The sequence below is a fragment of the Pelodiscus sinensis genome, chromosome 4, assembly GCF_052426305.1.
Source record: "Pelodiscus sinensis isolate ZL-2025 chromosome 4, ASM5242630v1, whole genome shotgun sequence".
Taxonomy (NCBI): Eukaryota; Metazoa; Chordata; order Testudines; family Trionychidae; genus Pelodiscus; species Pelodiscus sinensis.
This window is the reverse complement of record NC_143055.1, coordinates 131218370-131230679: the sequence shown is the minus strand read 5'-3', so window position 1 is coordinate 131230679 and position 12310 is coordinate 131218370. Positions and strand designations below refer to the sequence as shown.

General features: G+C 54.8%; 1 protein-coding gene across 3 annotated transcripts in view; it reads right to left on the bottom strand.

Moving 5' to 3' along the window:
* Nucleotides 1-231: 231 nt before the first annotated feature.
* The window catches only part of LOC102458289 (prolow-density lipoprotein receptor-related protein 1-like), a 36105-nt gene continuing 24026 nt past the window's right edge, over nt 232-12310 (bottom strand). For all 3 annotated transcript variants that reach the window (XM_075929345.2, XM_075929347.2, XM_075929348.2), the window contains 12 exons: nt 11382-11600; nt 10071-10254; nt 8686-8887; nt 8445-8609; nt 7209-7406; nt 5888-6434; nt 4877-5002; nt 4017-4124; nt 3570-3806; nt 2530-3040; nt 894-1014; nt 232-303 (listed from right to left, as the gene is read on the bottom strand). In XM_075929345.2, coding sequence (XP_075785460.2) covers nt 274-303; nt 894-1014; nt 2530-3040; nt 3570-3806; nt 4017-4124; nt 4877-5002; nt 5888-6434; nt 7209-7406; nt 8445-8609; nt 8686-8887; nt 10071-10254; nt 11382-11600 — 2648 coding nt within the window. In that variant the 3' untranslated portion in view covers nt 232-273. The remainder of the gene's footprint in view (nt 304-893; nt 1015-2529; nt 3041-3569; nt 3807-4016; nt 4125-4876; nt 5003-5887; nt 6435-7208; nt 7407-8444; nt 8610-8685; nt 8888-10070; nt 10255-11381; nt 11601-12310) is intronic.

The following is a 12310-nucleotide window of genomic DNA, read 5'->3' as shown; positions in this document are numbered from 1 at the left end:
CCCAGGCAGCAAGCCAAATTTGCAACCCGACACCAGTGGCTGCTCAGTCACTGTGGCACAATGCGAGGCTGCCCCAAATTGCTCCCTGCTACCCCACTGCAATTCAGATGCATGTTTGTCACACCACAGCCATACCTGAGAGAACACAGACCAAGCAATATTTCCCAACCAGCATCTCTCCCTCCCCCCGCGCACGAATACTGCTGAGGGATTTGGGGCCAAGACAAAGGATTCTGCCAATATTCCTTTATTGAGTGAGTTTCCAACATGAAGTTATTCTGTTTTCATAGGTGTTACCAGCTCCTGCAAGGAGAAGAGATGGTGTTAGGCTAATTCTGCCTTCTGAACACAACCTGTCTCCCTGACAGCCACCGGGGAACTGTGCCTGAGGACCTGGCTAGATTGCATGTGCACATTATAACAAGAATCACTGGCCCTTAGAGCCAAAGCAGAGGCCTTTTCTAGTCCTTAGAACAGTTGAATTCCAAGATGGAGAGAGGGGAAGAAAAGTTTAGCAAGCTGAGCTGCCAAGTAGCATTGGTTAGTACCAGGGCTCAAATTAGTCTACTTGCCCATGGAGAGTAGATTTTAGCCAGGTGGGGTGGGACTGCAATTTGTGCAGCTGGCAAGCGAGGTTCGCCAGCCACTCTGCAAGCCTGGTTAGTACCCCCTCCATGCACAGGAATATGGCTTTCAGTACTGCAAATGGCACATGTTTAGGCACTTCTTTAAAGTGCTTGGAGAAGATCTTCACTGGCACATTGGTCAGTAAAAGCAGCACTCCTCCCCCACCCTTAGAGATATCAGGGATCCCAGGTGTGGGCCTGCCTGAAATGTAGGTCAGGCCTGAGGGACTGGTGGAGTCTAGGGGCCTCTCCAAGCTGCCTCCTCACCTGTTCTTTGTCGTAGGCATCATTGATGAAGGTCTCACTGTTGGTGAGGTTCTCCTCTTCGCCCTGGTCGCTGTCCTTGTGGTAGCTGGTCAGAGTCCGAGAGGAGGCGGTACTGGAGGTCCTGCAGCAGGAGGGGGACACGTCAGTCTCAGTGGTACTCCCTTGCAGGGCAGTCTGGGGACTGAGGGCTGTTTGGCTGCTCTGGGGAGCAGCTTTGGCCTAAGGCCTAGTGGAGAATGGCTTTTGAATGAGTTGTGGGACACAAGCAGTGAGCACGGGGCATTCCTACAGCAGGGCCCACGGCACCGCTTGGCTCAGCCTGCTACCATGGCGACTTGCCAAATCTCCGACTGGCCTGGGGCTCGTGGTGCCCCAAGGGGTCTTACCCCTTCCCATTGGCAGGGAGCACAGGCTTGGAGCGAGGCCACAGCCTGCTGGTAGGGTGGCAGATCTAAGCCACGGTGGTGTCAGATGGCCAGACTAAGGCCCCTGCCAGGGTGGGCTGCCAGCCTGTGACCTCTGGGTTAACAGCCAAGTTGCCTCGCTAGACTGTGGTATGCTACATTGTAGTGCACTACAGCCTGCCTCAGGTGTGCTGTTATTTACCCCAGCCCAGGAATGTGGCTTTGCACCACTCACCCCTTCTGTGAGGGGCAGAAAGCAACAGCCCCTCCCCCCTGCCATATCTGGAGCTTTGATCTAGCACTGTTAAGGAACTGGGATCTGACATGGGGTTGCCTGTGGCAAGGCTACTCCTAGTGATGTGAGCACAAAGCTATTAGGCATCCAGCTTTAGGTTGGGAAGGCCACTGCTGCTACTCTAGTCAGAGTAGACGTGTCTGTACTCAAAGTGACTCTTTGAGTGTTACAAGATTATAAGTACAAGCATTACAGCACATGGTGGCAGTCGCTTCGTGCGCTGTACATGGTCGTTTGGACTACACATGCTGTACTTCACTACACAGACCTGTACAAACAAATCATTGCTTGAAGTGTTTGTACTGACTTGGCTACCGCGGTCTCTAGGTTTACAGCCTGCTACAGAGTAGTTGAGGTACCCCTGCAAACACTGCTGCACAGAGAGCGTTACGGATTTAGAGCCAAGTTTCAGGGAAGAGACCCTCCACCTCTGTCTAATACTAGCAAAACCACTGAGGCAAAGGCATGGAGCGTAGTTGCAGGCGGCTTGTAAGATGCCCTGAGGGTGCCAGTCAGTAGACCCCAGGTTATGGAGTTGAGGTTCTTCACCTCAGGACCTGCCCTAGATGAAGCTTCCCTCCCCACAGCAAGTTGTTCAATAGACTGCAACTCTAGAGCACCCACTAGTCACATGGGCTGGTGGCTGCCGGCTGCCAAGCAGTGTGGCCAGACAAGTCAGAGCTGCTTGCCCTACACTGGGCGATTCACAGCACCAGAGCAGACTTAACCCCCCTGCACAACACTACGTCCGACACCTTGTTTGTGCTGTTCCAACGTGCATTCGGGAAGAGCCAGAACAGGCTCCCCCTAGCTTGGTGACAGTAGCCTACACAGCACTGGGGACAGTAATGCCAACACCTGCCTCCCACTGAAGCTAAATGAGTAGCCAGTGAGACAATTCTTCTGGAGAAGCTGGGGGGGAGAAGGAGGGTCTTACCTCTTCCGGGTGTACTGCCTCCTCAAGTAGAAGAAAGCCCCCACTGCTGCCATGACGACCAGCAAGACTACAGCTAGGCCTAAGACAACGGGACCAGTGGCAGCTTTGGCCTCTGACTTCTCACAGTAGTCGCCACTGTACCCCGGCATGCAGCTACACGTCACTCTGTCCTCCTCAATGGTGCAGTCCCCCCTCAGGTTACAGACTTCACTGCTGCAAGGCTGGGGCTCAGGACCCCTTCCGATGCCCTCAAGTGACGGAGAAGGTTCTTCTGTCAACTCCCACGTACTAAGCGCCGTGGTCCTGCTTTCTCTGTAGGGGGGAGGCGTCAGGGCAGCCGGGGTTTTTCTTCTGGGGTATTTGGTCCCTTTGGGGGGCAGGTATCTGGAGCCAGTGATGGGTCTCTTGGCTGCTGTCTGGACAGGTGTTGGCACTAGCACTTCCTCTTTCCTTCCAAAGCCTGGCTTTGTCGGGGCTGGCAGTGTGGGTTTCTTCCTCTCCAGGTAGTCACCTACAGGAGGAGAGCGTGAGCCATCTCACTTGGAGGGCCAGGGCTGGATTGGCCTCAAGATGGAGTTCCCCACTGAATCATACAGAGCTTAAGTTGCTGGGGATAATTTATTGCATGAGTGCGAGAGCCCCTCCCATCTTATCTGGGCAGACAGAACAGTAGAGTCGGGGGCTCCTTGGTAGCCTTTGGCGGTGACTCAAAAGGGGTCTATTACCTCTGGTAGAAGTGTTAGTGTTCTAGGGGCACAGGAAGGGTCTTTCCTGCCCCCCTCAACCAGTGCTGTGATGGAGACCCAACACACCTTGCTGTCTACCACCTCCAACTGGAGAACGGATGCATGTTTCATATGGTCTACCAAGGAGGGATGGTCATGAAGGACTCAACTAAGCTAACAGGACAAGCCCCCATCTCTGAATGGGGGGGGGGGGGGGAAGGGAAGATTATGGGCAGGACACTGTTCAACGGGAGGTTTCCTGTCTGCTGCTAGCCCTCTAAATGCGCCCCACTCAGTGGGGCACGAGTTACTCACAGGCCAGCTCATCCGATCCATCCAAGCAGTCGTTGTGGCCGTCACAGGCTTGCTCCCTGGTGTAGCATTTCAGATGATCTCTGCAGGCTTTCAGGGACTCGGGGCACGTCACCACCCTAGTGCATTCAGTGCCATGCTCCAGACTGTACCCCACAGCGCACTGGCAGGTTCTGCCCTGAGGGTTTGGCAAGCAGAGCTGGCCACAGCCCCCGTTGTTCTCCGAACAGCCGTTACTCCCTAACAACCAGAGTAAAGGCGACAATGGTGACTCCCACAACACCCTCCTTAATGGAGGTGGTCTTCACTGTTCCTTTATATGTAGATCAAGCCCACCCAAGGAGACAAACGCAGATCCACACTAGGGATAGTCTTAGGAATCCACAGGAGTGTTTTAATTGGGTTTTATCAGGATTCCACCCCTGTATACCACACCAGCGTTTGACGCACCTTGTTGGGTGAACTTGCTGTAGATTTTTAAGTCCACAATCTTCTGGTCCACTTGAAACCACCAGTTTTCCATGAGTTCCAGCTTGCTATGCCACACTTTAGTTGAGCCTAGCAGACAGGACACTGATTCAGTGTGGAAAGTCAGCATGCATGCACAAGTGCAAAGCTACAGAAAGCGATAGCTTACTGCACCGATATGGGCAACTCCTTCTAGGCTATGAGGAGCTGCTAGAAATGGATGAGTTGGAACAGGAGTTGAGAGGTCTCCTCTACACCCATGAGGACGGGTCTTCAGGAAGACTGCTAGATCTGTCCCAGTCTACCTTCCAACAGGAGACTTTATAAGACTAGGATCCAAAGGCTGTACAGACAACCCCCCCGAAGCAGGTTACATTAGATACTGCCTGCAATGTCCAATTTGTGCCACTGGACTCCAGTGTGTCTCTAAAGGAGAAAGATTCAAGTTAGTGAATGACTCTGTCTTGTTCTAATCTGGAAGAGACCTCAAGTGACATCCAGTACATGGTTGATAGCATCTTGGACTAGTTTGATGTGACTGGCTCAAAGGGACCTTGTTAAAACCCAGAAGCCCAAGCTGGATTAATTGGGTCCTTCCCCAGATTGTGGAAGAGACTCGTTTATAATTAAGCCAAGTTGAAGCCTAGAGGCAAGTGATCCCAAAGTCTCTGTAAGCCTAGGAGAAGGGGTCATCAATTTACAGCAGTGTTAGTTAGGACTAGTCTTATCTCCTGCCCCATAGGTTTTCATATTAGAGCGACCCATTCTAAGAGCTGTTCCCTTTGGACATGTTCCTTTTAGCACCGAGGGACATTAGGGGTCTGTCCCTGCAGCTGGCTTACCATTGTGGGTGGTTGTCCAGACCATCATGCCTTCGCCAGCTGCAAAGAGCGTAAGGCCATGGAGTCCTCCCCGAATTATCCGGAACTTGGCACCATCCAGCTGAATGCTTGCGACAACCCCTTTGGCTGCAAGGAGAAACATCTAGTTTGTGGATCAGAGATGGAGACTGGCCTCCATGTGTGATGGTCACCCAGCCTCACTGGGTTAGGCTGCTGCAGTGAGGTGCCATTGGCCACTGTCAAGTTTTAAAGCTTTTGAGGAGCTGCCACTCTTGTGGGGTGGTTGTGGAGACCAACAGGCCACTGAAGAGTGCAGGTAGCAGGCTTTGTCCTGCAGGGAGGGCTCACTGCTATGAGACCCCTGGCCTTGCCACCACCACCCCAAAACCAGTATGCTGCACCATACCAGTATCCAGCCACATCAAAGAACACTAGAACTGGAAGGGACCTCAAGAGGTCATCCAGTCCAGTCCTCTGCCCTCATCGCAGGACCCAGCACCATCTAGACTAGTGTTTAACTTTAAGATAGAGGAACACCAAGGATTGCAAGCAAGAGGTTGCCTGCCCCTTTAAGGGTGGCCATTTTGAATGGTTCTCCACAGCACCCCGCCGACTGCCTCGTGGGACAGGGTGGTGCAGAACAGTTTAAGCAACACTGATCTAGACCACCCTTGTCAGCGGTGGCCAAGCTGTCAGGCAGGGCAGTGTCATGTATTACATTAGCTGTTTGCTTTTAGGGCAGCAGAGACCAGTTTATGCAGCAATGCCACTGCAGTCAAAGCAGCATTTGGGTTAGAGCCTACAGTTGGAGCGGTGCCTGGTTTGGCTAAAGGCAAGGCCAGCCTGCGGGAACCGGATTACACAGCCTTGTAAGAGGCAAGCACCTGTCAGTCTCCTGCAGCAGTGCCTGACCACAGCAAGCGACTCCTTGCCCTGAAAAGTCTGCAGCTTAGGGGAGCCATGTTGGCCCACTTGTGTGGTCTCTGGACGAGCCAGGCCTCCTGTACTTACCCTGGTCAGCCCAGTAGAGCCGAGTGCCTAAGTCTCCAAAAGTCAGGCCCACGGGCATTTGGGCTTTCTTCCAGAGCACCTTCCGCCGGCTCCCGTCCATGGACGCGCACTCGATCTTTGAGCCGGCCCTCTGGCTCGCCAGGCCCCAGTCAGCAAGGCACATCTTGCTCGTGGGTGGGTGCAGTGCGATGGAGACCGGGCGCTGGAGCCCCTCGCTGATCAGCACCAGGGTGTAGTGTCCATCGGCCGTTGCCACGCGAATGTCCGAGTTCTGGCCGTCAACCCAGTAGATGTTGCCACTCAGCCAGTCGAGTGCCAGCGACACCACAGTGCCTTCCACCGGCACCACTCTCTTCCAGGACAGCTTGCCAAAATCCTTGATTCGTAACAGCCGGATGTAGCCGTCTTGCCGGTCTGCGAAGTAGAGGGACTTGTCCCGCACTGAGTAGTCAATGGCGGTCAAGTCGTCCACGTTGGTAAGAGGGAAGACTCGGTGCTCAGGAAGGGTCTCTCCCCTGGATGCAGGGGGCAGCTTTTTCAGATATACCTGGAGTGAAAAAACCCAGGTGAAATCTTGCTCTTCATGTGCTTTAAATCTGCGCTTTACTACAGGCTTGGGGAGGAGAGGGGCAGATTCCTAAGTCAGTTGATCATGGTTCGGGCCCCTCAGGGTTAGCTTTCATCTTCTAGATCAAGGGTTGGCCAGTTGCTTCCCAGCTCTGGCATGGGATGGAATTCCTCCTATTGCGGGGAGAACCCACCACATCTGTACATGCCCCTAGTTTGCCTGGCCGGTCACATTTCAAGCACCACACACCAGGTCCTGATTTCTACTTACCAGGAAACTGCTCTACAGTGTCTGCCTCCCAGGGTTGGGGTGGGGGTGATTTAGCACATCTAGTAAGGGACTTGCAAAAACTGATTGCACTGACGACTCCAGTACTCACCAGGAGTAGGGGAAGTCGATGGGAGAGAGTTTCTCCCATTGAACCCTGCAGTGGGGATGCTGCAGAAATGCAGACCAAGGCACAAACTCCAGCTGTGCTATTCATGTAGCTGGAGCTGTGCATCTTCGTTTGCCTCTGCCACCCCCTCCCAGCACAGGCCTAGCCTGGGGTCTTTACCAGTTGAGCTGGCTGCAGTGACTTCACAGCATCCCACCAACAGAGCCGTTTCCTGGCTCGTTTAGGAAGCCGGGTGTTACAGGGTCTCAGGAGAGACCACTGCAGGTTATTGTACAGAATCTGCTCCGGTCACATCTCAAAGGAGACCCTATTGGACAGGCTTGTTCTGTCAGCCCTCCCCCGCAGCACAGCAGTACCTGAGTGATCACTGTTGGTGCCACCAGCAACACGAACGCAGAGTCCTTCAGCGGGATGCAGTTCTTCTCGTCAGCCAGCACGTCCCCGAGCGGACAGCGGCAGCTTCCTTTGTGGACTGGGTTCAGCAGACACAAGTGGGAGCAGCCAAGGCCCTGACAAGGGTTAGGGGCTCTTGGCTGTAGTGCTTCATGCAGGATCTACAAGAGAGGCCTGGCAGTCAGATCTCCTGATCGGCATTCCCAGTGCAAGCCTGCTGGTGGCTTGCCTCATGCAACTAGAGCCCAGAAAGACCACCACAGGGAGAGGTTAGTTTGACTAATGGAGGCCCAGCAAGGCGAGCAACAGGTGGGAGCAGTTTTGAGGAAACAAGCTAGCAGCACTCTACTACAGAGGCGTTAAGGAAAACAAGCCCAGAAGATCCATGCAGGATTAGCTGCTCCAGATGGGTCCTTGTACAGGATAACCACCCCTTGACCCAGATCACATCTGCCTTGTCCAGCCCTGCCTTAACCGGACCAACGATGGCGGTCTTGCCTGAAGTGTGGATTTCTAATCAAGCAAATCCAGACCTCATTCGAGTCTGGTGCATGTCCACACAGGCCGGGACAACAGGGGAGAGTTTAAGAGTCAGGAATGCTTTAAACAATCGTGTTGGAATATGATCTAGTGAAACTGCCAAGGACATGGGGAGAAGCTTGGTACGATACCTATTTCTGACAAGCAAAAAAGACAGACAGCTGTAGCACTGTCAAACAAGTCGATTGTTTTTGGCAACAGCCTGAATAGCAGGATGTATCCCAAATATGGGCATAATAGGTATCCTGAAGTTGATTAAGCCGTTAACACCTGCAATCAAGAAGTGGTTAAGTCTCTGGAGTGTCCGTTTCCCTGGGATCTAAACATTGAACCCCACGACAATCCTTCGCACCAGGAGGGTGTGGTTAGAGGAAGTCAGTTGGTCCACACAAGGGGGGGGTCAAGTCTTAGACTTGTTCTACCAGTCACCATAGGTGCAGCCATGTGGGACCTGGGGAGCCATTTGAGTCCCAGTATTGGTTAGTGATTCTCCCTAGATGCTTGGCTCTAAGGGGCAACCCCTCCCTTTGGGAACCAGGCAGCGTCCAGGGAATTGTTGGGTCTGGATCATTAGCCTCTTCCCACTTTTGACACCTAATGTGGGGCGGGGAAGCATCACTGTACTGCATAGCGAGTTAGTGTCTGCTGAGCGCAGGTACCTTTAGGCCATAGGGCTGCCCATGGCGCTTGAGCAGCACAGCCCGGTTCTTGCCAGTCCTTTTGTCCACACTCTGCACCGTCCGGGTCTTCATCTCCGACCAGTAGACCTCATCCTCAAACACCGTTACCGAGAAAGGGCTCTTGATTTGGCTCAGCTGGAACACCTAGGAGAGAGGGTCAGGCCATCAGCCATGGCAGGGCTAAGGCAGGCGGGCAAGCCCCTAACAGACGGCCCAGTACCTTCATGTCAGTGCCATCCAGGTGGGCAGAGCCAATGCAGTGGAGCTTGTCATCGGACCAGAAGATCCTCCAGCTCAGGAGGTCGAGCGCTATGCCGGTTGGCCAGCCCAGCCCTTTGTCAATGATGATTTTCCTGTTGCTGCCATCCATGCCGGCTCGCTCTATTTGAGGTCTGTCCCCTATTTCGGACCAGTACATTAAGCTGTATGGTGGGAGGAACAGGAGACGTCAGCCACTGTTTCACAGTGAGGATGTCTGCACAAGCAGCTCCCTGGTTATGGGTTGAGGGTTCTGCGCTATGGGCGAGAAGTGGAGAATTTGTTCTGACTATTCCCTTCACCCCAGACTGCAGGAGAGGTTTTTGGAGTTACTTCAGGCTTGGTGCCTTGAGCCACACCACAGCCCAGCGGCTGTCTGAGCCGTTGAGAACACATTTTTCTAACAGTTGCAAGGGCACAAGCCTGCAGACTTTAGACAAGCCACGCTCATCCCCTGCCCTGCATCCAGGAGGCACCATTTGTTTTGGTCAACTCATCCTTCAGGAGAAGGCTTGGAAGAGCCTAGGGGTAGGTCTCCACAGTGGTGCTATTTTGGGATAACATCTGTTGCCTTCTGCGCTGGCTACACAAGATTATTTCTGAACCCATTCAAAGTGGGCTTATTCGGCTTCCTGCGAGCCATGGGGCATGAGGTTTGAGGCTGATGCCGGAATAACGATTTTGAAATTCGGCGCTGTGCAGACGTGCCAAGTTTTGAATGGGCTACACCTTTTGCCTAGCTCAGTGGCATCGCCTATTTCACGGTGCGTGCTACTGTGTAGCTGTACCCCAGCTGGTTTCGATTGCCGGCTCCTCTCCAGCAGAGAGGCAGCAGCTACATGCTAGCCAGCGCTCTGGGCACTGTCTGGCACCACAGTAGTGGCAAGCCTGACAGCACTATGCTCTGGCTGAGCTGGTACATGGTGCAGAGGAATGCACACACTGCATTGGCTATTAGCCAGGGGGTAGGAATGGGGTCCCTGGCCTGTCAGAGGCTGGTGGACAACAGGAGACAAGTCGCTTGATCATTGTCTTTGGTCCACCCCCTGAGGCACCTGGTGCTGGCCACTGTCGGCAGACAGGATACTGGGATAGATGGACCTTTGGTCTGACCCAGTACGGCCATTCTTATGTTATGATCTTACTGGTGCTGTGCAGCCAGGGCCATGCAGTTCTGGCTGGAGGCAGCACTGCCCAGCTTGGGGCTTAGAGGGAAACAGCCCTCACGTTGTGGCCAGCCCGGGGCTCGTTCGCCTTGTGCCCACCAGCAGGCCAGCCGCACTGGCACGGCAGACGAGCAGGCCAGCGGTAGCTGCTGCACAGTGAAGACAGCAGAAGAGGCCTTACCCTGGCAAAGGCTGCAGCACCAGTGAGCGAGGCTGGTCCAAGCCCCCATCCAGGACCACGGTGTACTCTGCGTGGCCTCGCCATGTGGTATTCAGCCCAATGGCCAGCAGCTCGCCTGCTATCCCATCCGTCCAGTACAGGTTCCTCCCGACCCAGTCCACAGCAATGCAGTCTGACTTGATGCCTGAAACCAGAGAGCCACCTAGAAGTTAGTTTTCCTGCAGAGGGTGGAGAAGGGCAGGGGGCCCATCATGGTAGCTGTGCCCTGGAGTCTATGCAGCCTCCTCCAGACACTATGGGCACAGAAGCAGCTAGATGCTCAGCCTGAGAACAGGGTGACAGATGAAGGTGCATGGTGCTCAGGAGTTGCCCTGCCTCCTTTGCCAGGCACAGTGTGCCAGAAGGGGACCAGCCTCTAGCTAAGTGGCAGATGAGTTGACAGCTGTTAGCATTGGTCTGTCTGCCCACAGATATGTCAAAGACAAGCAGAGTTGCCAGTTAGGCAGGGGATGCAGAGACCAAGGAGTCTGGAAGCTGCAGGGTGGTTGGGCACCTGGGAGTTTCATCATGGGCTAAGCACGTGGCTGGCCTGCCAAGCAAGATGGACTAAAACCTATCACCCTTCCTGACACTCTTGGAGGTCTAGTGCAGAAGGAACAGCCAGGCGTGAACTGGGCCTGCAGGCAGTCACCTGTCTGCCAGTGCTTCCCTTCCTAGAGAGGGAGACACGGACTTGGGAGTCCAAGTTCTGGGAAGCAAGACTGGGCTGTGTTGTGGTTACTTTACCCTGATGGCAGCTAGCTCCATGGGCGAGACACCTGGCTTGTCTGGGACACCACTCGCTGACCAGATGGAGGGCAGCGATACTCAGCCACTGCCTGCAGCCTTGGACACTACAGACCCAGGGAGTGACTTGCCCAGGGCAGGCTGTGCCCTCTGCTACACACTGGGAATAGCTGCAGAAGGAGCCAGGAACGCCCTCTTGGCCACTCCTCCAGAATTTGAGGATGCCGATTGGAGTAACATCTAGGCCAACCTCCAGAGCCTTGTGACCCCCTGTTGTAGCCCCAGGGTGCAGGCACCAGTAAGTGGAGTGCCTCATCACTAGGCTGTGTTTTCCCTGTGCAGTGTTGGAAGCAGCTCAGCCTGTCTAGGCTGCAAGGCAGGCCCCAGAGCCCTTCTAGCAGCTAGTGATCACTGCTGGATGGGGTGGAGGGTATGTTTAGGCCAAGCCCCCCCACCCTACCTTTCACAAGGGTTCCCCCCCCCCACCCTACCTTTCACAAGGGTTTCCCCCCCCACCCACCCTACCTTTCACAAGGGTTCCTTTTTTCTTGGTCTTCATGGCTATCCATTTGATGCTTTCTGCATTGAGATCCATCCAGAAGACCTTCTGCTCCACCAGGTCGTAGTCGACAGAGAAGATGATCAGGTTCCTGTCCGTGGCCGTCAGGACGTCCTCTTCCAGGTGCCGGAGCCCGTAGAGCAGTAGCTGAGACTGGATGGCCACCAGCAGCATTGGCTCAGACCCTGCAATCGCAGCCCAACCCGCAGGAGTGTTAGTTCCTGAGCCAGCTTGTCTTGCCCCGTCCCAGCCAACCCCCACTCACTGCCATGGGGGAGGCATCTCCCCCTAGTGCCAAGCTCCCTGGTGCCCAGAGACAGGAGTTGAGGGCGCTGCAAGAGCATTGAGCTGACGGCCTGGAGACCAAGGGCCTCAATCTGCAGCACTCTGGGCAGCACAGCCCCACAGGGAGGCAGTTCTGCAGGGGAGTCTGTCAGCAGCATCAGAGCAGCCCCCTCCGCCGCCAACAGGGAAGTGCCAAAGCTGGGCCCTAGGATCACTGGCTTCCTCCGTGCCTGAGCCCCCTCGTGTTGCATGAGCTACCCCCTGCCTTGCATGGGATGGAAGAGGCCAGCAGCTCAGCATGAGGTATCTGCAGAGCAGCAGCTACCCAAGCCGTGGCCGTGGCCTTGTGGGGCCCACGAGCCAGGAAGCCCAAGACCGAGAGGCGCTTGGCTGTTCCAGGATGCCCAGAGTCCCACCTGCACCCTCCTAACGGTGCAGAGGGCAGAGCGCAGTGTCGGGAGCCTGACACCAGACAGGACCAGGACTCCAGTGGCCAGGTCCAGAGGGGAGGCAGTCCTGGTGGGCTCCGGTTCCCCAGACATTGGCTGGGGAGCTATACCTACCAGGCTAGGCTGCACGGGTCGGGCTCTGACAGCCCCAGGAAAGGGGC